Here is a 26,167-nt window from a genome sequence, read left to right as displayed (position 1 = left end):
GAAGGATGCCGAGGGTCTATTGGAAACAGCCTCTCTACCCTAGAGTAGGGGTAAGGTCTGCGTACACACTACCCTCCCCAGACCCCACTAGTAGGATTATACTGGGTTGTTGTTGTTACTATTACCATATGACTTACAATTGTATCAGACAGAGATATTCATTCTGAATCTTGTTCTACAAATGCTCCAAAATGTATTAATTTGGGGGTTACTATTGAGAGTTACAAGTATTAACATTTCCCTTTTTTTGTTATTTTATTTTTCTTTTTACTTACCATTAGAGATCAACACGTACTCATTTTTTTACCCGACTAAAATCTATAATAATCTATCGTTAGAGGTGGAAGCATTTTATATGTTTAACTCCTCGCAAATATGTTCATTTACTAAGCAGAAAACAATTTCCTCTTATTTTTGCCTTTTCTTCTACATTTTAATGTAATGCAATGGAACAAGAATCTGCTCCATCCAAGACAGAATACTCCTACCCAAAAACAAAATTGTTGAGAGTTTTCACTGATTCGGTAGAAAACAGAGTATTTGAACTTGAAAAAATTATTTTTTAAAAGTTGAAGTCGTATTAGATTATAGATCTCTTAGAAAAGAAATTACAGATTTTTGTAAGTTGAAATTATTATTTCAGTTAAAATATTTTCAAATAAATTGCTTTAATATTTTAACTATTGGTGTTCAATATGTACAAATTAATATTTGGATAGTCAAACCAATATGTAAATACTAAATTCAGTATCCATAAAAGATTACAACATTATTTATTATTAGAGTTTCCTTCACCCATTTTTGATTGAATTAATTAACATCTATCTATATCTATACTATATTAAAAGAACGAAGGTCTTATCGAAATGTCATTTGTCTTTTTTACCCTTTAAAAGTTGATTTCACACTAAACAAAATAGTCATTTAATTATTTTTTAAATATTTAGAACTTCAAAATCAACTAAAATTTAATTTAAGAACATCCTAATATTTAGGACTTCAAATTCAATTAAAATTAACCTTATTATCTTTCCTTATTTGACTAGATTTTAAAGTTTCCTTTTGGAGTTTAATACGTGGCCATTATAGTTCTTTTACATCTTCAATGCATATTGTTCACTTTTTTCCTCATAACTTTTTAAGAGTTTTGATTTAATCTTATGTTTAAATTTCTAGAAGTCTAAACTAATATGACGTTAATTTAAAAAATAAATTAAGCTACAACCATACTATGTGAAATTGTAACTACCGTTAATTTTTCAAATTTAAGATAAACTAATGTATTTGAAGCTCTTGAAATAACTATAAATCTGTAATTGTTTCCCTATAATTTTACAAAATTGACCTCAACGTGGTGAACTCTTGAAATTTCAAAATCGTTATTGGCAGAGTTTATTTGGAGTGAGTTTAGGATAGTATTAACTTTTATTTAGTGTTTAGATGAACGTGCAAAGAAGAAATTTTAGACTTAGATTAATAAGAATCTAGGCAAATTTTTTACACAAAAAGAAATCAACTTAGCTTTATCTATAATTTTGATAAACTTTAAATCTTGTATAATGACATATGAACGTAATAAAAAGATGCTAGGTGAGATACAATAATATAGCATATTTTCATCTTATATAATAAAATATTTATAACTATAAACACTGTAGAAATAATTATACTAATTTTATTAAGGAAATATTGAATTCAACTATATTGTGTCAATGCAATAGTATTTATTTTCATCATTTAAATACATGATGCGCTTAGTTTAACCTCCATTGCTATTTTTTAATAATTTGTATAAATTTTATATTGATTAACACGACGCTCACGTGCAACACACGTACGCTACACCTCATTTGTTTGCACTTAATGATGGTCTGAATCTTAATCATTCAGATCTCAGACATTTAGTGCGTTTGTTTTTAAAATCTGAATCTTAATTATTCAAATCTTAATCATTAAGCATGTTTATTTTTTTTAACTTCACAACCACTTAATGAGCCTGAATAGGTCTGTATGATTAAAATCCATAACAGATACTTAATTTCATTAAGATGCTATCATCCATATTCATTATTAATTATCGTCACCGCCTACCATTATCAACTATCACCATGCCACCACCACCACCACCACCACCATACTCAACCACCATCATCACCATCATCCTCAATCATAGCTGCCACCATAATCAACGATAGAATATTAGATTAATTAGTATTTTATTTGAATTTTCTATTTATTAATTTTCAAATAAAGATAAATTTTATATATTTAGATATTAAAAATAAAACAGTTTTAATCATTTAATATTCAGATCTTAATACGTATCTTAATATTTAGATGTGTATTCAAATTTAAATATTTTAATCTTAATATTCAGACGTATTAATCTTAAAAAAACAAAAACAAATGAGGCATCGGTAGGATTAAACGAGGCCTTGATTAAAAAAACTAGTTAATCAATACGTAGGATTCTCATACCACCTCTCCCCATATTCCTTTCCTTACCCTCTTTGCCTAATCTGTCACGTTTCTGTGGCACACGTGTCGCTTTTTGACACCTCATGTTTCACATGGACCACAGCTCCCACATGGACTGGGCCATACATTGCCGGCCCTGCTCACGTTTGACCCCCAAGGTTGGACCAATAAGGCTTTTGGGTAAGGCCTCAGGCCCAGCTCCAATCTGCCAGTAAAATTGGCAATTGGGAGAAAAGAGAAGAAAGGAATAGAACTCTTCCCTTCTATCCTAAGGGCTAAGAGTTCGAGCAATTTGAATTGGATATAAAAATTATGACTTGAATTTATAATTTTTGGATTGAAAAAATGATAATTCAAATAATTTCGTATTTGATCGAATTTTTTAAGTTCGGCTTCGGATTAATTGGTTTGAATATTTTAAATTTTTATTAAATATTGATTCTAATTTTACAAAAAGAATATATAAATCTACCTTTAAAAAAAATTAAGTCAATATATTAAATATTTGGAATCTTTATAATTTACATATCTGATGTGGAATATTAAAAATTTGTAGTTACTTCTCAAATATTATTATATATCTTAATCGCATCCGTAGGAACAAGAATAGCAGAAAATAATCAAGAAAATTCACATCCTTCCCATTGAGTTACTATGAAGCTTAAAAAGTTAGTGCTAAGCAATTTGCAATATTTGAATGCCGCTTCGTAGGAGATCGTTGTTTTATTCGATCATATATATATATATTAAAACAACATATTATATACTTTGTATTTTATACTAAAACTCGTGTACTTTGTGAAGGCTATCAAATGGGATTGATTGTGCATAACTAAACAATGAAAAGGCTTTGATTTCGTTTAAAAAGGAACTTGACATATACACTCGTGTGTAACATAAATGCCACGTTTGAAATGGACAACATTTAACATTATTGTAATGAAAATAGTCCTCTTTTTGTTATCATTACATCAAAAAATACATTCCTCCTAATACAAGTTCTCAGCCTGGATGTTTTTCAACTTTTTGTACCAATAACATATTTAACGTTGGGTGGGGCTGATGTCACCATCCTTTAATATTTATATAAGTAAAATATTCAAACCTTGGTTTGCTTAGCATTCGGTTGCTTAAAAATCGAACATACATAGAGTATCAGTCCTTGGAAATTTTGATGGTTGGGGTTTTACATCATTAGGTAAAAGGTTCTTGTTTTGATATACTTTTCCTGCTAGTTTTATTTTCTTCTGACGAAAAATTAGAGATTGGCCTTGGAAGCACTTTATCAATACCTTAGCATAGTCACTAATCTGTTTGCAAATGACATCAATAAACAGATATTTATTTTAAATTAAATTCCTATTTCGCTCTTCCGATATATGTATATGCCACACATAATTGAAAATAAAAGTGTAGCACTATATGGTGGGTGCCGTTTATTATTTATAATATCATACATTTAGCAGCGGCTTAGCAGTCATAGCTTAGATGAGATGAACTTGTTCCATATCTGTTTAGACTTTGAACAGACCTTGATAATATGTGAAGAATTCTCTACAGCATCATATCGTTCATATCTTTGTAATTCTATGATCTTCCTTGTAACAACATAAGCTTATTATGTCTTATATTACAAGCCATATATATATATATATATATATATATATATATATAATACTTTATATATATAATAATGTGAATTTTCCATATATATTAGTTCATCTCCTGTCATTTTGAGTAGTTTCATCATCACAAGTGCTGATTTTGTGCTAAACTTCTTATTACTTGTTCCATTCCAAGTGATTTTATCTGCAAAGATAACATTATCAGCAATAAAATGGGATAAAATAGAATTAATTTCGACCATTTCAAGACAGTAATCTACAGAATTAGAAAGATCCCATTCGCCATCCTGCAACACGTCAGATACTTTAATTGAAGTGTCAATCCAATAAATATCAATGTTAATATTATTGATAAGTGGCTCGTCACCACACCACCAATCGAGCCAAAAGTTTATTAATCTACTATGTCCCAAATTTATTTTTTCCCCTTAGTCAAAATAGTCTTAGCTTTCAGAAAGCATTTTGGTTTGCCAATTGGATAATGATTGATTTTGAACATACTTACATCTAAGCACATTAGTCCAAAGATTGGTTTGAAACCATATTTTGCGAGCATGGCAAGATTGGTTTCATTACATTTTCTAATACCCAAACCACCTTTCCGTCTACTTTTACAAACAGTATTTCAATTGACAAGGTGTACTTTCTTTTTTTTCCTCCGTGTCACCCCCATAGAAAATTCCTGTTAATTCGATATATCTTTGTACACATCTTAATAGGAAGAGCATTAGTACATACATTGGTAAGATATTGACTACAGAATTGATAAGAGTAGTTCTATTTGCAATAGATAAAAGTTTGGCTATCCAACCAAATAACCTCTTTTGGATCTTTTCACTGGTGTTATCAAAATGGAAGGAATTGACCCTAGTATTAGTTAAAAGAGAAACACCTAAATACTTACCCAACATTTCCCATCATTTTCAGCAACGGCACCTCGCCTCCAATGCCAATATGCCATTAACTAAAGTTTTGACAGCAACCTATATTTTAATGAGTGTGCAACTCCGCAAAAGTTGGTTATGCTTGACCAGAGGCGGATCCTGGATTCGAAGGTTGTGGGTGCCACCATATTATATATACAGTATACATGTCAGTAGCTATAAAGACAGATTAGGAATAATGGGTCGGTTCGGTTAGTTTTTGGTTAATTTGAATATGCCTTTCATTCACAAAGCAAATAAGTTCGATTTTAGTTCAAATTTGTAACGCTTAATTTAAACACATTCTAAATAAAAATACAAAAGAAAAATAACATTTCATGAAAGAGCGCCTCCAATATAAATATTTGCTTAAAGAATACCTTAACTACACTATATATTCATTGTTTGACTAGATTAATTTACTTGTATTGTTCTTTGTTTATTTTTCCATCTTAATTGTTGAGTTATATGACAATTATTTTCAAAGAAAAACCTTCAACATTCAACCTATAATATTCGACTCAAAACGAGTATCAATCAAGCAATTTAATTTTTTTCAAAACCCAATAGAAGATATTGCTCAAATTATATTCCAATATATAAATTAATATCATTTCATTAAAAATAAAGAAATTATATGCTAATTAAAAAGAATTCAAATTACCTATAGAAAATAATTGTTCATAAAGTAAAGTATAATGATAGAAACAAAATGAGGACTGAAAGTTAAAAAAATGAAGAAGAGAGACTTAGCAAGTAATAAAAGGAGGGAAAAAATAGAAAAAGAAGGCGAGGCCCTAGGGCTCAAGGAAAGCCTTTAAAGGAAAGGCTGAACCAATGGCACCCGCTTTCACTTTGCGACTTCTGGGTGTCATTTTATCCATTTATACATTTTTTCACAGAAATATTATGTACATAGTAAGAATTTTAGCGAAACGTGCGGGTGCCGTGGTACCCCTACCTCGTAAGGTAGATTCGCCCATGTGCTTGACCAGTTAGCAAAAGACTTGGTTCAGTCAATGCATGACATTAGTTTACATAACCCAAAAGAAATGATTGTGTTGAAAAAATTGGAATTTACTAGGAGATATAAAGGGGAAGATGAACCCACAACTTTAAGATTTCCAAGGTGATCATTTGTAGGAAATATTTTGGCCACCATATTATTTATGTGGTTGAGTTTGTAGTCAAAAGAGGATAATCTAGCTAGCAATCCCCATAAAAATTGAAGGATGAAAGAGCCCCTTTCAATGGGAATGTGGTCACTCCTGTATAGTAAATTAAAACTTTGTAAAATTATTGTTCTCAAAAGAGGGAATGAAAAGACAGGAAGCATCCTAGAAAGGAAAGAGATTAATTGATTGATGCCGAAAGGTCCACACAAAAAAAAAAAAAAAAAAAGAAGAAGGAAGAAACTAATAACCATCTCATTTTATGCCTCTGTTTTTACATTTAAGGAAAAGAATAATATTGTAAGGAAACGAGAGAGGTAAATCTTATTGAATTTCAGATGATTTAAAAATGGAGTTCTCTATTTATAAGGGGGAAATAACTTATCCACAAAGTAACAAATACGCTAAAAGATAGACATTCACTTTAAGTACAATTCTATTCATAATACTCCCCCTTGAATGTCTACTCAATAGGTAATGTGCCTCGTTAAAACTTTAACTAAAATAAAATTCAGTAGGATAAAAATTCTAGAGAAGGAAAAAGAGTACACATGTTTAGAAATATGCCTTTTGGTTGCCTCGTTAAAAACCTTGCAAGAAAAACTCAATGGGACAAAACCTTGTAAGGGAAAAAGAGTACAACGCATATTAACTCCCCCTTATAAGAGTATCAATTCACATCCTTGAGCCTTCGCATCCCAATCTTATACACTAGTTTCTTGAAGGTTGACGTCGGTAAAGATTTTGTGAACAAATCAACCATATTATCATTTGAACAAATCTGTTGCACATTGATATCACCATTCTTTTGAAGCTCATGTGTGAAAAATAACTTCGGTGAAATGTGCTTTGTCCTAACTCCTTTTATGAATCCTCCCTTAAATTGAGTTATGCATGCTGCATTGTATTCATACAAAATCGTAGGTAGTTTGTCACATTTCAAATCACATTGTCTCGAATAAGATGTATTATAGATCTCAACCACACACATTCTCGACTTGCTTCATGAATAGCAATTATCTCAGTATGACTAGATGAAGTAGCCATGATTCATTGCTTAATGGATCGCCAAGATATGGCAGTGCCTCCACATGTAAACACATAGTATATTTGAGATCGAGCCTTATGTGGGTCGGATAAATACCCAGTGTCGGCATAACCAACAAGTCCGGACTGCAATTATTTCCATAAAATAAGCCCATATCGGTAGTCCCTTTTAGATACCGCAATATATATTTGATTCCATTCCAATATCTCCTTGTAGGAGCAGAGCTATATCTTGCTAAGACATTAATTGAAAAAGTTATGTCAGGTCTTGTAGTATTAGCAAGATACATTAGTGCACCAATTACACTAAGATATGGTACTTCAGGACCAAGTATCTCTTCATTCTTTTCTTGAGGTCGGAACAGATCCTTATTCACATCAAGTGATCGAACAACCATCGGAGTACTTAATGGATGTGCTCCATCCATGTAAAACACTTTTAATACCTTTTCTATGTAGGTAGATTGATGAAAAAAAAATTCGTTTGCCAAATATTCAATTTGCAAACCGAGACATAATTTTCTCTTTCCGAGATCTTTCATCTCAAATTCCTTCTTTAAATAATCAATTGCTTTTTTGGAGTTCTATAGGAGTTCCAATAAGATTTATGTCATCAACATATACGACAAGTACAACAAATTTCGATGTTGCTTTCTTTATAAAAATACATGGACAAATGACATCATTTACATAACCTTCCTTTAATAATACTCACTAAGGAGGTTATACTACATTCTTCCTCATTGCTTTAGATCATACAAAGATCTTTGCAATTTGATTGAAAATATTTCCCGGGACTTTGAATTTTGTGCGTCAGGCATTTTAAATCCCTCGAAAATTTTCATGTATATCTCATTATCAAGTGAGCCATAAAGGTAGGCTGTAATCACATCCATTAAATGTATGTCAAGCTTTTTATGGACAGTAAAACTAATGAGATCCATAACAGGAGAATACATCTCTTCATAATCGACACCAGGCCTTTATGAAAATCCTTGTGCAACAAGGCGTGCCTTATATCTTTGTACCTTATTTTTCTCATTCCTTTTATGTACAAAGACCCATTTATAGCCAACAGGCTTAACACCATTAGGTATTTGGACTATAGGCCCAAAAACTTCATGTTTGGCAAGTGAATCCAACTCGGATTGGATTGCTTCTTGCCATTTTGGTCATTCACGTCTTTGTCGAAATTCTCCAACAGATTGAGGTTCAAGATCCTTACTATCTTGCATAATGCTAGATGAAACATTATATGCAAAGATATAATCTACCACTATATCCATTCAATTTAAATCTGTCTCAATATTGATTGGATTTATTGGTAGTTCCTTATTTTCTTGAGTCTCATGCTCAATGATTTCATCATGAATCTCAGGATTGGTTAAATCGTGGATTTATTAATGAGACTCTTTCGTAGTGACATCTTGATCATTTGTTTTTCTTTTTTTAGGATTTCGATCCTTATAACCCAATAGTCTGCCACACTTTAGGCGTGCTTTTGACTCATTAGCCATGACACTAGAAGATTGTCCAACAGGAACATCAATACGGATTGGAACAATCTCTGCAGGGATATGTGATTTTATTATCCTTTTTAGATCTGTAAATGCGTCTGGCATTTGATTTGCTATTTTCTGCAAGTGAATGATCTTTGGCATCTCTTTTTCACAAATGGAGACATGTGGATCATGATGAGACATTGATGGATTTTTTCATAAAATTTCCCGTTCGGTTTCACCAATTATTCCTTCTAATTTTGGAAAAAGCGTCTCATCGAATCGACAATCTGCAAATCGAGCAATGAACAAATTTCCCGTTAATGTTTCGAGGTAGCGAATAATTGAGGGCGATTCAAACCCAACATATATTCCTAACCTTTTTTGGGGACCCATTTTGGTGCGATATGGCGGTGCTACAGGTACATATACTACGCATCTAAAAATTCTTAAATGGGATATATTCGGTTCATAACCCAAAACTAATTACAACGGGGAATATTTTTGATAATTTGTCGGTCTGAGACGAATTAGTATTGTTGCATGCAAAATGACATGACCCCAAACAGAAGTAGATAACATCATTTTCATGAGTAACTGTCTTGCTATCAATTGTAGACGTTTAATCAAAGACTTTGCAAGGCCATTTTGAGTGTGAACATGAGCTACATGATGTTTCACTTTTATCCCAAGTGATAAGCAATAATCATTAAATGTATGGGATAAAAACTCAACAGTATTATCAAGTCTAATAGACATAATTGGATTATTAGAAAATTATGCCCGTAATCAGATTATTTATGCCATTAATTTTACAAACGTCAGGTTGCGAGATGACACTAGGCACACATGAGACCATCTAGAAGATGCATCTATTAAGACCATAAAATATCTAAACGACCCACTAGGTGGGTGAATAGGTCCACAAATATCCCCTTGTATACGTTCCAAAAATGCAGGGGACTCAAATCCAGCCTTTGTCGGTGATGGTCTAATAATTATCTTGCCTTGATAACAAGAAGTGCAAGAAAAATTATTATTTAAATGAATATTTAAATTCTTTAATGGATGCCCATTTGAGTTTTCTATAATCTCTCATCATAATTGATCCAGGATGTCCCAATCGATCATGCCAAAGTACAAATGTATTGGAATCAGTAACCTTTTGGTTTACGGTAGAATGTGCCTCAATTGCACTAATTCTTATCCAATACAGGCCACAAGATAAAGATGAAAACTTCTCAATAACCCTTTTCTGGCCATTGACATTTTTGGTAACGATGAGATATTCAAGATTATTCTCATTTATTGTCTCAATATGATATCCATTTCGGATGATATCTTTAAAACCCAACAAGTTCCTCTTGGACTTGATGAGAACATTGCATTATCTATGATAAATATTGTTCCCCTAGGCAGAGTTATAGTGGCTCTTCCAGAGCATTCAATTAGATTACTATTACCAAAAATTGTAGTAACATCTGCCTTATACATACTTAAATGAGAGAAATATTTTTTCTCTTTGAATATTGTATGTATCGTACATGAATCAATTATAATGATTTACAATTAAACTTTGATCCAAGTTTGCTTTGTGAGGTATCCATATTTACTTCCCATGGTTTGACATACAAAACAAATATACAAATAAATATCAGTATTATCAGATTAAAAGAAAAATAAATAAAGTTAAATCAATGGTTCAATAATGACTTTTAATACAATTTCGAGCAAACTCTGATTATAATACAAATAAAATAATGCAATTGTTGTCATATGATTTAAAAACTGTAATAGTGAACGAGTTGACTGTTAACATAACAAGACGTTAATTTCTCTCTTATCACTCTGCTTCGATTCTTAAAACTTTCCACCAATAATTTTGAATGTAAAACATGCAAGCTTAAACTCATTTTGGTAGACATGGGTTCAGTATACTTCTCAAATATCAAAATTGACGGATAACTCCAAGTTTTATTATTATCCAAGAATAAAGAACTTTAAGTTCATTTCTTTGGTGTTGATGTTCTTCGTTTTACTATCCTCTTTCGTCTATTTAGTACTTAACCAATTATCAATTTGTTGTTTTGCTAGTCAACAGAAAAGTTAAGTAAACCAAATCAATAATAAATAATGATTAATCAAAACAAAGTCAGATAGAATGAAAGCTTTATTAAATAAACGACTATCGCTAAACTAATTGATACTAATTGAAAAACTACTACTCATGTAAAGACTACGATTACATGATCTTTATTCACTAACTACTACGAATAGGTAAAATTAAGCCAAACTACTCAATCATCTTTAACCACGGATCCACCACCGATTAAGTGGTCTATTTTTTCATCAGGGTGCTCAAAAAAGTCTGTCACATCCAAGTGGGTGATGTCAAATTCATTATCATAGACAAAATTAGCTTCAAGGCTTTTATTCTTTAGAGATGCTTGATAAAACTCAACCAAATGTCTTGATGTACGATAAATATTTGCCCAATGCCTTTTTCCACCGCAACGATAGCATTCGATTTTTGAACTCTTTGCATTTGGCTTCTCATCTTTCCCTTTCCACTTTTGGTGGTTATTTTTCTTTGGGGGGTGATTAACACCAGAAAAATTTCTACCATGGCTACGGCCACGACTACGAACAGGGCCACGACTTTTTCCACGCTTAGCATAATGGGAAAACACCTCATCCACTTCAGGCAATGGTGTGGACCCAGTGGGCCGATTTTTGTAATTTCTCATGAGCAAGTCATTATTTCGTTCAGTCGTAAGGAGAAGAGAAATCAACTCAGAGTACTTCTTGAAACCCTTCTCTCGGTACTGTTGTTGCAGTACCATGTTGGAGGCATGAAACGTTGTGAACGTTATTTCAAGCATATCATAGTCAGTGATATTATCTCCACACGGTTTCAATTTAGAAGTAATTCTGAACATCGAAAATTGTATTCAGAAACAGACTCAAAGTCTTGGAACCTCAGTTGAGCCCAATCATATCGTGCTTGTGGAAGTGTTACCAAATTTAAGTTGCCATATCTTTTCTTTAAACCATTCCACAAAACAAGTGGATCTTTGACTGTGAGATATTCTATTTTCAACCCTTCATCAAGGTGATGGCGCAAGAAAATCAAGGCCTTAGCATTGTCTTGGGTAGATGCTTTATTTTTATCTTTAATATCATCTCCAAGACCCATTGCATCTAAATGGATTTATGCATCCAACACCCACGACATATAGTTCTTGCTCGAAATTTCAAGGGCAACGGACTTTCGTTTCATAATATCAGACATTATTAAAAGAGCAGAAAAACTATACCTTAGTCTTCTCAAAGAGCTTCTTGAGACGGTAGAGTCTCGTGCTGATAGCGTGAAATAAACAATAAGGAAAAGAATAATATTGCAAGGAAAAGAGAGGTAATTCTTATTGAATTTCATATGATTTACACTAGGGTAAAACATTTATAGGGGGAAAATGACTTAGTCATAAAGTAACAAACTTTGTAAAAGATAGACATTCACTCTAAGTACAATTCTATTCATAACAGTACCACCTTATTCATTTTTGGTTACTAATTCTAGGATAAATGATCTCAGGATTAAAAATAGTATCGAGATAACTTACACCTGCTAGATGGTGGAATAGTAATCCTGGGATAAAACAGTAAAATTGACAAGCCCCGAATTAATACAACATATCAAACAGACAATAAAAAATAATATCAAAATAACTAATCTCAGTATAACTAATTCCAGCATAACTAATCTCGTATAACTTGTCTTCAAACCAAACGACCCTGGAATGTACGTCTATGTTTGTAAATGATAATGACTTTTCTAGACTAGAGGAATGGTGTGTTCTGGTGTTTCCTTTCCGTTTTCTTGTTTCTTGTCTTGATTTTGTGTTGAGATATTCGCTGGGAGTTGAGATGGGACGTACTGGTGGTGATTGTTCAAAAGAATTCTATATTGCTTTGCATCATTCTCTTTTTCATTTTTCCGTTAGGCAAAAGGGATGTTAAGAATTGGAGTTAACGCTTCCTCGTACGAAAAACGAACTTTCACCTTCTTCACCATTCTTACCTTTTTCACTGCTCTACCTAGGCTTACCAATTTTATACTCTACTTATTAATGTGTTTACCTTATGCAACGATGAAGTATTTTTTATTTATTTATGTAATTCAATTGATTGTTGCATATTGTGGTTAATTTCGTGTCTAATTTCACTCAATATGAGTTTTTATTTAAATATAGTTATCTTTAAGTAATTTTATAGCGTTAAAGTATTAATATCTAAGTGTATAGAAATGAAACTCATTTATTATTATCTTTTCTGAAAGAATTTAATGAAATTTTGAGTATAAAGAATAACAATTTCCTTTTCAAGGTCATCATTAGCCTAATATATAAAATGGGAAGAAAAAGAAGAAACAAAAATGAAATACGGACACCGACACATACCTCTACTTCTGAACTATAATTATACAAATTTGAGTAGGCCGGAATATGATCACCCGGCAAAATATTTTTTTTCTTCTTAGATTTTTTCAGTTCTTTACCCTTAGAAACTATCTGTGCAAATTAAGAAAATAAAATATACTAATAAAAAAATCAACAGGTAATAATATAAAGCAATTGCTCTACATATTATAACAATTAAAAAAAGAACATATATAAAGTCCAACAAGATATAAAAATAAAACAATAACATAAGTGATAGAAACTAAGGGTCCACCAAACTATATAGAGAACCAGGTTCTCTATTAGGTCCCACAGAACACACGCACATTGTAGTAGGTAAATGACACAAAGAAGTTTAACGTGGAAAACTCCCAACTCACGGGATTAAAAATCATGACCTACCCTTGTAGAATTTCAACTTCACTACTAAGCAAACTTTATATTGCAACCTATTGTAACCTAGGGATTAACCTCTTAATCCCTCACTAACTTGTAACAACTGTATTACAAGCCACTTTGTAATAACTCTATTACAAAGACTTACAACTCGACTAACTCTAGCCAAGACACAAACACAAGGGTTTATGATTTACAAAGGTTTCCTACACAATGCTTCTAACTAAGCTAAGTAGGAATTATAAGTAAAGAACTTTAACAAAGGTACAACACAACTAAGGACATGTAACTGGTCCGTTGTTATGCTGTTCTTTATTCTTGATGCTCTTGGGAATAGCTTGCCAGATTGATTGGTCACTTGAGAGAGGGCTTGATGGATTCTTCCAAAAGTTCAAGTGATGTTTTGCCTTTGGTTTAATGTTAATATAACATTGGTGACATCACTTGAATGATGCAAGCATGTTTGGTACATGAGCATTCCCAATAAAGTTGACTGCTGCACTGTTTTGCATTGTTGCATGTGCAAGCAACAACTTTATCACTGTTAGAGAGTTGACTGGGTACGGTCACCAGGGGAACTGATGTCCATCTGTTCTCCTTGTTGTTTCTTTGTCGACTGAAGGGTTGATTTATATCTCCAGCTTGAGATTTGTTATTCCCACGTACTTGAGGGTGTGTATCAGGTTCCTTATCTGGTTCTTGTCATTAAGTTTGTTAGATCATCAAAATATAACAAGGTACATATAACCTATAAATTTCCCTCTTTTTGAGAATGACAAACTTAAAATTGAAGTTCCCCCTAAGAACCAGAATGACATACACATAACCTGTATTCCCCCTGAATCTGTTCCCCATCAATTATTTTTCCCCTTTTTGGCATCATAAAAAGACCAGTAACAAGCAATAAGCAAAAAGAAGTCTAGCTTGGCTAACTCATGCCACATGTGTGCACACAATCATAACTAAAAATAGAGCAAATGAGCAAGACATGCACAACAAAAGAAGGAAACTTTCATTAATATTTGGATATTAAGCAGGGAGCAGTTCCATTGTTACCAACACATCCACAAAATAAAAACAACAAAAATAGAAGTACCAGTCATAAACATCATCAGAACTAAAATAAAGGACAGACACTAAGATTTGACACCGGAAAGGGAACACTTTCTAGGGAGAACTAGAAGGGGAAGACTTAGCTGAAGAGGCAAGGGTTTTAAGAAGGATGTCAATTTGAGCATTAGCTGATATCTGCTCATTTCGCAGTTTCTCCTTCAAGTCCTCAACCTGTTTCCTGAGGTAGGCATTTTCTTTGGTCAGATGGGCCACCTCTGTGCTGTGAGAGCTGCGTAAACCAGGTGCCTCCTAAAGCTGACTTAGCTGACCCTTAAGAATGACATTCCTTGCCTTCAGCTTCCTTATCTCATCAGTGGCACTGTTTTGGGTGTTGATCAACTGGGAGATAGTAGAAGTGCTGCCAACCTCTCCAACCTTATCAATGCACTCACATTCCTCGAGTGTGGTCTTGGAGAAGGTTTGCTTACGAGTACCCACATTAGCTTTTTCCAAAGGGACTTTGAAGAACTCAAAAACCTTAGTGAGGAGGAACTCGTAAGGCAGCCCATGATTACCATCCTTGAACTCTGTCACCTTCTACATATGTTCTATCATGATGCCAAACAGGTTGATAGTTGTGTATCCATCAAGTGCTTCCATGAGAACCAGGTTTGCTCGAGATGTAATGGACCTTCTTTCTGCACGAGGGAACAAAACCTTGTTCACCAATTCAAACAGCAGTTGGTACACTGGAAGGAGGGCCTTCTTGTGTAGTCGTTCCCCTTGCTAAACTGCCTTATCCTTCAAGATAGCATTTCTAAAGTTCGAAGAGCAGGTTCCCTGAACAGAAGACAAGCCCTTAACGGGCACTCCCAAAATACGTCCCAGCACAGCAGAGTCCATCACAAAATCAATACCATTCACCATCATACAAATATGATCATCCTCAACTGTAAAGAAGTCGGCATAAAAGCTGCGCACTTCTTCCTCATAAACTTTGGGACTGTCACTTGTGAACAGGTGTCTCCATTGTAGGAATTCACATATTTCCACCAATTGGCGCATGCCAGCCATATCCAAAATATCAGGGGGGAAAATGTACGACCCCACAACACCTTTTGATTTTTCAATTTTTCCTTGCCAGCATCCTGGGTATCATCAACCTTAGTCTTTTTGGAGGAACCAGGTTCTTTACTAGCATCACCCTTCCTTTTTACTGATTTGCGAGTACTTTTTCCTTTCTTAGTAGAGTTCTCAAACATCCTCTTCCCATATACTTTTTCAACTGATTCTTCTGTCACTGTGTCTATAGATTCCTCAACTACCTTTTCATCAGAGTTGTCACCTTCAACTTTGTTTAAACTCTCCGTACTCACAGAGGACTCCCTTTTTGACTTGGGGATAGTGTGCTTCTGTGAAAACTTGTGAGTTAAGGAATCAGGTTTCTCATCCACTTCATCATCAACATTGACAACATGCACTACTTTCTTATTCACAATCTTCCTATCATTTACCAATCTTCTCCTCTTTTGTTGTTCTTGGCTTTTCCTAATAACAGACTCAAGAGCCTCCTTGTTTTGCAACCTAGTGGTAGGTCTCTTAGGAGTTGGCGCTTGAGTAATGGCCCGTCTACTCCTAGCCCTGATAAAACTAGCAATAGCCATATTATCATAATCATCTTCACTATCCTCATTCTTCTCTTTAGATAAAGATCGCATTTCAGGAACAACCATGGACAAGGGCTCAGTGTAGAAGTGAGGAGATGGAGCAAGATCAGTACTGACCTGGGGTGCTTGAGAGGAACCAAGGGTTGGCTCCTCTTGGGTGGAGGGATCAGGTCCCTCAGTTGGTGCTCTAGTAGTACTGGCCGATGCTGATGTTTCAACAGGCACAAGTTCCCTATTCTCCACTAGTGTACTATTTTCTTCCCCTTGAGACTCAGACACACCTTCACCATCCTTAATAACACATCCCTCAACAGCTATTGACAACATATTTTCTATGGCCTCTTATTCTTGTGTCCCCATGGTAAACCCAGAAGTAGGAGGAATATTACCTGTAAACTCAAGGCCAGGGGCAGTCATTGTAGATTCAGCATGAATATGACCAACATATTGATCTTTATCAGAGCTTTCTTCCATTGGTAGACTGGAAATTTCTTGATTCTCTTCTTCTTCTACTGTATCTTCTTCAACCATTCTTTCTGGCGAGGTAGAAGGAGAGGTCACAACCATAAATTTCTTGGGAGTCGAAGTTTTACGACTCCGATGAGAACCAGTACTCGATTGGGTTGGAGAGGAAGCAGAGGGTGGTTGTGACTTTATCTTAAGGTTTGGACTGGTCGGAATGGAGAGTGTGGGTTCTATCACTAACGTTTCAACAGGTGAGAACACAGTGGGGATGACATTTGGAACATTTTGTGTTTCTTGGTGTTCAGAAATGGTAGAGTGCAGTGATTTGAAAAAGAGAGAGTTTTGGTTTGAAGAAAGAAAAAGAGCAATTTTGGATTTTTGATGTGAAAGTGCAAATTGATGTATTTAAGAGGGGTGAGGGACCGGTTAGGAATATGTAGCAATTTTGGTAGTCGGGTCGCTTCATTACGGGCTAGACGTTTGGGTTCACAAATCGAGAAAGAAAAGAAATTGACACTGTAATGACGTGGCACCATTTCAACCGTTTAAAAAATTGTGCATGAGAGTATAGAGAAACTACTAACCTGTGTTTGGGGAACCAGGTTCCCTAATAGATTTTGCAAATGTAAGCCTCATCCTTTGACCAACGTGCAATACATTAGTTGCTTGTTTGCTCTGTAATCATCATGCGTGTCTACCTGCAACGGTATATGAGTTAGACTTTGCCAGAAAATACTTTTTAGCTAATTTACCTGTATATTTCTTTCATATCCAATCATCAAGGGACCAGGTCCTCAGCTTGGTTTTATCAACCCTAGTGCCAAGCGATTTCTTTCAAAGTGTTCTCTACTCAATGCTTTGGTGAATATGTTTGCAATTTGATCTTTTGTGCTGCAAAATTTCATACAGATGGGCCTTTTTTCAACATTGTCTCTGAGAAAATGGTGTCGCACATTGACGTGCTTTGTTTTCTTATGTTGAACTAGATTCTTGGTCATGTTGAGTGCACTGGTATTGTCACACAATAAGGGAACACAATCAGAGAACACACCGAAATCTTCTAGCTGATGCTTGATCCACAACAGTTGAGCACAGCAAGAGGCAGCTGCTACATACTCAGCTTCAGCAGTTGAAAGGGCCACTTAGTTTTGTTTTCTTGTGCCCCATAAGATTAGACACGAACCCAAAAAATATGCCATACTAGAAGTGCTTTTCTTATCCACCAGATAACCAACATAGTCAGCATCAGCATACCCTATCAAGTCAAAGCTATCTCTTGAGGGATAGTAGAGAACCAGGTCCTCCGTTCCTTTGAGATACCTCAGAATTCTCTTTGCAGCCTTCAGATGAGACTCCTTTGGATTGGATTGAAACCTGGCACATAGTCCCACACTAAAAACAATGCCTGGTCTACTTGCTGTGAGATACAAAAGTGACCTAATAATGCATCTATACATAGTATCGTTTATAGGAGAACCAAGTTCATCCATATCCAGGCGAGTGGCAGTGGGAATAGGTGTATCGATGATCTTTGTACTCTCCATATCAAATCTCTTCAGAAGCTCTCTGATATACTTTTGTTGACTTATCATTGTTCCCTGAGGAGTTTGCTTGACTTGTAGACCCAAGAATAAATTCAATTCCCCCATCATGCTCATCTCGAACTCACTTCCAATGAGTTTTGCAAATTCCTCACACAATGAATCATTTGTTTCTCCGAAGATGATGTTATCAACATAGACTTGTACAATGAGCAGGTTCCTTCCTCGTTTCTTCAGAAATAAGATGTTATCAATTTTTCCTCTTGTAAAGCCATTTTCTAGAAAACATTTGGACAACCTTTCATACCAAGCACGAGGATCCTGCTTTAGCCCATATAGTTCCTTGTCAAGTTTGAAAGCATGCTCAGGATGTTCATGATTCTCAAATATAGGAGGTTGATTGACAAAGACTTCTTTTTTAGAAAGCCATTCAGAAATGCACTTTTGACATCCATTTGGAATAACTTGAATTCCATATGAGACGCAAAGGCAATGAGAATTTTGATTGCCTCCATTCGAGCAACTGGAGAAAATGTTTCATCATAGTAAATCCCCTCTTCTTGATTGTAACCTTGAAATACCAGCCTTGCCTTATATCTGGCTGTGTTTCCAAACTCATCAAGTTTGTTTTTGAATACCCACCTGGTTCCTATAATAGTTCTGTCAGCAGGTCGTGGAACCAGGTTCCATACACTGTTCCTCTCAAATTGATGGAGTTCTTGTTGTATAGTTGTAATCCAATTAGCATCTTTTAATGTTTTATTGGTATTTTTGGGCTCAATTTGAGAGAGAAAAGCTAAGAAGGTAAGCGCATTTCTTGCCTTTGATCTGATTTGAATTCCTGAATCAAGAAGAGTGATCACATTATCCAGAGGATGTGAACTTTTGTGTTTCCAGTTAGACACTTGAACCTTTTTGTGGGATAGTCTAGGTATTTTTGAATGTGATTCTCTCTCTGTATGTGGGGTCCCTTGAACTGCATCAGCAACTCTGTTTTTAGCTTTAGTTGTTGTGATTGTGTAACCGGGTTCCTTTATGTCAACTGGAGATTCAGCTGTGCCATTGTCATTTGAATCCTTGACCTGACTCATCATATCGGCCTTTCCATTTTTTATGTTAATAACTTCACCAGGGACATTTGATAACTCTCTATCTTGATCAGCCTTATCATGTGCAGCTTTTCCAAGAGGGTGTTGTGCTTCGTCAAAGATCATATGTATGCTTTCCTCAACACATTGAGTTCTTTTATTGTATACCTTGTAGGCTTTGCTTTGTGATGAATATCCAAGAAACATTCCTGCATCACTCTTGGTATCAAGCTTTCCCAAAGCTTCCTTACCATTGTTGAGAACAAAGCATTACAACCAAATGTCCTCAAGTGTGTTAGCTTAGGTTTTCTCCCATTCGGCAGTTCATATGGGGTTTTGTTCATGAGGGACCTGATCATGCACTTGTTCACCAAGTAGCATACAATGTTGACTGCCTCTGCCAAGAAACCTTTTGTAGCACCACTATCAATTATCTTTGTCCTAGCCACGTCCTCAAGAGTCCTATTTTTCCTCTCCACGACACCATTTTGTTGAGGTGTTCTTGGAGCTGAAAAACTGTGACTTATACCATTTTCAGCATAGAACTAGTCAAACTTTGCATTGCCGAATTCTGTACCATGATAAGATCTTATACTCACAACATTATGGCTCATCTTCACTTGGATCTTTTTTACGAATGCAATAAATACTTCAAATGGTTCATCCTTGGATCTGAGAAGCAGAGTCAAGGTAAATCTGGAATAGTCATCCACAATAACAAAGATGTACTTCTTTCCTCCTCTACTTGGCACTCTCATAGGTCCACATAGATCCATATGAAGGAGATAAAGTGGCCTTGAGGTGTTGACTTCCTTTTTGGGCTTGAACGAAGATCTGACTTGCTTTCCGTTTACACATGAATCACACTCTGTGATTCTTGAAGCTTGAGTTGGGCAGGCCACGAACCAGGTCCTTCTTGACCAACTTATTCAGCAACATAAAGCTTGTATTACCCAATCTTCGATGACATAGTTCAGCATCGTCATCCACAACACTCAGACAACTGAGATCTCCATTTTGTAGAGATTCAAAGTCAGCAACATAGATGTTTTTGTATCTTTTTGTCACTAACACCACTTCACCAGTCACAAGATTAGTGACTGTGCATATCTTTGATACAAATTCCACTTTGTTTCCCTTGTCACAGATTTGGAAGACACTCGGCAAGCTGTACTTCAATCCGTTCACATAGTACATATTTTCAATAGAGTGAGAGAGAGACTTCTTAATCATTCCAACTCCCTGAATGTATCCCTTCTTTCCATTTTCAAAGGATATATTCCCTCATTGCAGGGCCTTTAGTGAAAGGAAATTATTTGTACTTCCAGGCATGTGTTTTAATCAACCACTATCCATGTACCATTATTGGTTGCTCCCCTTCACTGTTCCCTGTACAAGGAAATTAAAGGTTAGACTTAGGAACCCAAACAAGTTTGGGTCCCTTGTAATGAGGAAAAGGATGAATGAGGGTTCTTTTGGTCCAAGCAGGCATTATGCATCTTTTATATGAGGGACCAGGTTCTTTAACAGTAATTACCTTTTTAGCAAAAACTTTATTTTTCTATTGAGACTGAAACTTGGCCTTACAGGTTTCCTTAAAGTGCCCAGTGTTACCATAGTGAGTGTAGAGCCAGTTGTCAGGTACAGTAATGCACTTGCTATGAGGGTTGTAGGGAGTTTGTTCCCTTTAAAATCCGATTCCCTGCTTGTTTCCCTCATTGTTCGTGTACACGGCAGTGATAGCTTGAGAGGACCATATACACTTGAGTGATTTTTCAAAATCACTCTTGACTCTACCTAATTCTTCTTGAAGTTGTTTGTTTTTCTCGAGCTCAACACACAAGCTAGATTTCACTGATTTTATCTCATCTTCAAGCCTAAGATGTGTTTCATCCGCAACTTCCTTTCCCTTTTGAAGAATCTCATGCCTACCTTCTCTTTTTAGTTCCTCAGTTGTATCCTTCAGATCTATAACTACTACTAATAGGTCATCTCTCTCATGCTCTATGTTAGCACCCTTTTTAGTCAAAGATTCTTCCTCCTTTATAACACACTCAATAGTCTTTTTTAGATCGACCACAACAACCACTAGATCATCTCTCTCATGTTCTATGTCTTTTAGTTCTACAGTTAATGTATTTTTATCATTTATAAGACTGTGATAAGCATCAATTAAAACATTTGCCAAGGACATGAGTTTTTTTGGAGAGTACGACTTCAGATTTCTTTGAACATCTAGAAAGTTTACCTCGTCGTCATCTTCATCATTATCATACTGTTCCATCAAGGCAAATATAGAGTCATACTCAGCTGCTTCACTTTCCAATGCCATCATGGAGCTGTCACCTTGATCATAATCTTTTTCAGATTCGCTGGAAGAGTCTCCCCATGCAGCAAGAGCTTGTTTCACAACATTGTCAGCGACATTTTTTCTCTTGAAACGTTTGTCAGGAACCGGGTTCCTCTTAGCTGCTTTGTCAGTGTTATGTTTATATTGATATTGCTTGAGTAAATGACAATCCTTGATGAAATGTCCTGGCTTACCGCACTTATGACATAGGTCATAACCTTTTGTCTTGCTGGAGCTGCCCCTTTTTAGATTGCCTCTATTTCTGTGAACCATTTTCTGGAATATTTTTGTTAGGTAAGCCATATCAGCATCCTCACCACTTGAATCATTGCTATTCGTATTGAGGACCAGGTTATTCTCCATTTTGGGCTCTCTTCTCTCATTATCCTTCTTCTTCTTCATTTCATAAGTTTTTAGATTACCAACAAGCTCATCAATTGTTAGCTTCTGCAAATCCTTTGCCTCTGTAATAACATTCAGTTTGCTTTCCCAGGAACTGGTAAAACACTAACTATTTTCCTGACAAAGTTTTTCCTTGTAATGATTTCTCCCAGAGAATGAAGCTCATTGATGATGGAGGTGAACCGAGTATGCATGTCCTGGATGGACTCATCGCCTTTTATCCTAAAAAACTTGTATTCTATAGTAAGCATGTCAATCTTTGATTGTTTAACTTGGGTTATCCCCTCATGAGCTGTTTGGAGAGCTTCCCAGATCTCCTTAGCAGATTGGCATGCTGAAATCCCGTTGTATTCATCAGGACCAATACCACAGACAAGAATTTTCTTTGCTCGAAAGTTCTTCTCTATGGCCTTGAGATAAACATCATTGAATTCCTTTCTTGTTTTGGGAACTGTTACTGCTGGGTCACCACTGGTTTTTGTAAGGACGAAGGGTCCTTCGCATATGACGTCCCAGAGCTCTGAGTCTTCAGCCATGATGAAGTCGTGCATCCTTGTCTTCCACCATCCATAGTATTGGCCATTGAATCTTGGTGGCCTATAGGTAGATTGACCTTCTTCAAAGTTTGGTGGAGTAGCCATGAGGATCCTTTCTAGGCATTAGCCTGATAGAAAGATCCCGCTCTGATACCAATTGATAGAAACTAAGGGTCCACCAAACTATATAGAGAACTAGGTTCTCTATTAGTTCCCACAGAACACACACACACTGTAATAGGTAAATGACACAAAGAAGTTTTACGTGAAAAACTCCCAGCTCACGGGATTAAAAACCACGACCTACCCTTGTAGGATTTCAACTTCACTATTGAGAAAACTTTAGATTACAACCTATTGTAACCTAGGGATTAACCTCTTAATCCCTCACTAACTTGTAACAACTCTATTACAACCCACTTTGTAATAACTCTATTACAAAGATTTACAACTTGACTAACTCTAGCCAAGACACAAACATAAGTGTTTATGATTTACAAAGGTTTTCTCCACAACGCTTCTAACTAAGCTAAGTAGGAATTATAAGTAAATAACTTTAACAAAAGTGAAACACAACTAAGGACATGTAATAACTCAATACAGGGAACTGGTCCGTTGTTATGTTGTTCTTTGTTCTTGATGCTCTTTAGAATCACTTGCCAGATTGATTGGTCACTTGAGAGAGGGCTTGATGGATTCTTCCAAAAGTTCAAGTGATGTTTTTCCTTTGGTTTAATGTTAATATAATATTGGTGACATCACTTGAATGATGCAAGCATGTTTGGTACAGGAGCATTCCCAATGAAGTTAACTGATGCACTGTTTTGCACTGTTGCGTGTGCAGGCAACAACTTTGCAACTGTTGGAGAGTTGACTGGGTACAGTCACCAGGGAAACTGATGTCCATCTATTCCCCTTGTTGTTTCTTTGTCGACTGAAGAGTTGATTTACATCTCCAGCTTGAGACTTGTTATTCCCATGTACTTGAGGGTATGTATCAGGTTCCTTATTTAGTTCTTGTCATTAAGTTTGTTAGATTATCAAAATATAATAAGGTACATATAACCTATCAATAAGAAATAACACAAGAAATCAAACAAGTCATAAAACACAAAAACAACTCAATCATCATCGCTTTCTTCATATTGATCATATTCATTTTCATCATCATTTTTTTCATTTTCATCATATAATTTTTCATCCTTGTTTTCTTCATATTCATCACTTGAATCTCCATCCTCGTTTGCCATGGATGTTCCTTCCTCATAATCACTTTGATTTGATCTAAGGACTGAAGGCTCTAATTCCTCATAAAGGTCTTCACTATCATGCAATTCACCTGCTAGTTCATCATCCACCATTGCATCAACAATTGAAATGTAATTCTTGTACGCTACATCTAATGCATCCTCAAACTCAACTCTACCCACGGGTTTGTTCTTATCATTTCCCGTTATACAACCTTTTTCTTGCATAAAGGATAAGGTACGTAATACACCTATTTCACATTTTGTGCTATGATAAATGGGTCATAGAGTCTATACCTCCCCGTGTGCTTTATTTCAACTATTTTATACAGCGGATGCACCTTTGTATCTCTAGTAGGTGTTGGATCATACCATTTACACTTAAAGAGTACCAACTCTTTCTTCGGCTAACCAACACTATACTCGAGTTCTAATATCTGTTGAAGCACACTATAATAATTAACATCACCATCAACTTTCACACACACACACCACTATTATTAGTTTTTTTGCCCTTGGACCATTCTTTTGTATGAAACTTGTACCCATTGACGGAGTACTTAGACATCATTCTGACCTTAGGGCTAGGTCCCCAAGCAATGTCACGCAAAAATTGATAATTTACGTCATTATCTGGATTATGAACCTAGATCGAACGCAATATATAATAGTTAATTAGAAATTAAAAAGTACGTACACCTAATAATAATTTGCATTGGAAGAAACTTCGCTAATACTTACAAAGTGTTTAAACCATTCTGCAAACTTAGGATACATATGCTCATGCCCATATGTACCCACAAACTAATTGTCCAACAGATTTGAAACTTTTCATTAGTTAAAATGATTGATAATTGAGATTGAATATAAGTCGGTAATATAAATGTACACTTACGTATAATAAGGTTGGACTTCGGGATAATTTAGTAGAACATGTGTTGTAGCTGACTTTATCTCTATCTCAGTCAAAAAATCATGTTGGACTACGTTTTGGACCGCCTTTTCCAGGTTGATTAAATATGAAAAAAGGTTGTCACAACCCAAAATCCTTCTGAAGGAGCCGCGATGGCACCTAGTTTCTAGAACTAGGTAAGCGTAACACATACCAAACTGATAACAAAGTCTACTAAACATCTATTTAATATGAACCGAAAATCTCTGCAAAAGCCAATAATCTCAACATGACACAGTATCCCAAAACCGGTAGTACAAGTCATAAGCCTTTTAAGAGTAACTATATATAATGAATACATCACTGTTATAGGAAACAATGGAAATAAATACAACAAAAGATGACTTTGGAGCGTGCGAACATCCAGCAGGTGTACCTTGAAGTCTCCAGCCGCCAAACATAAATCTAAAAACCAACTTGATCCGAAGTACCTGGTTATGCACAAAAATATGCAGAAACGTAGCATGAGTACACCATAGTGGTACCAAGTAAATATCAAGCCTAACCTCGGTAGAGTAGTGACGAGGCCAGGTCAAGATACCTATCGGACAAGTAAACCTATGTAGGATATGACATAAAGCTAACAAGGAAGGAATATCAATGTAAGGTAAATAGTAGAAAGAATTTTAATTACAATCAACGATGAAGATAAGGGGAACACGAATGGCAACGAGAAATAACCAAGTAATTAAGCAACAACATAGTCGGGGTACAGATGAAGTATGAATGTGTTCAAGTAGAAAACATGATGACAACTCAACCAATCAAATCATTCCTAATACATGAATTTCAACAATCCCACTTTTCATAATTTGAGATTATAAATCACAACTTCCAAACCTTTAACACACATGGCACCTTGTGCCCACATTTTCCATATCACTTCGCATGACAAAATCCACATGATACCAGGTACATAGTATCCGTGTCAAATGTATAAATAATATTCGAGTGATCAATTCATATATAATAAAGTAAAATTATAGTTTCTGGACCAAACAGGAAATCAATGAGAAATGAGTTTATTTTGGAAAATATTTGGGTGAAGAGAATAATATTTTCAAATAAACTAAGGCATTAGACACGCTACTGATTTGAATACAAGATTTAAATAAATTAAAACATAATAGCAATTCTTTTTTACCTAAATTAGAAACGTTAGATAGGGTAAGGAGATTAAGTTGAGAAATCGATCAAAGTGAAATACGACGACTATTAAAAATAGTAAGTTACCGAATGAAACGACGAGTTTTATTTAAGAGCCAC

The 26,167-nt window shown here is 35.1% G+C and overlaps 2 protein-coding genes across 2 annotated transcripts; both read right to left on the bottom strand.

Moving 5' to 3' along the window:
- Nucleotides 1–11,041: 11,041 nt before the first annotated feature.
- Nucleotides 11,042–11,587, bottom strand: LOC107819166 (uncharacterized). The gene has a single exon (XM_016645254.2). It carries the CDS (start codon nt 11,585–11,587, stop codon nt 11,042–11,044), a length of 546 nt encoding a protein of 181 aa, XP_016500740.2.
- Nucleotides 11,588–22,240: 10,653 nt separating this feature from the next.
- On the bottom strand, nt 22,241–22,702 carry LOC142171878 (uncharacterized). The gene has a single exon (XM_075235588.1). The coding sequence runs from the start codon at nt 22,700–22,702 to the stop codon at nt 22,241–22,243; it is 462 nt and encodes a 153-aa protein (XP_075091689.1).
- Nucleotides 22,703–26,167: the final 3,465 nt, after the last annotated feature.

Source organism: Nicotiana tabacum, chromosome 17 (assembly GCF_000715075.1).
Source record: "Nicotiana tabacum cultivar K326 chromosome 17, ASM71507v2, whole genome shotgun sequence".
Taxonomy (NCBI): Eukaryota; Viridiplantae; Streptophyta; class Magnoliopsida; order Solanales; family Solanaceae; genus Nicotiana; species Nicotiana tabacum.
Note: the sequence above shows the minus strand (reverse complement) of the source record. Positions and strands in the feature narration are given on the sequence as shown.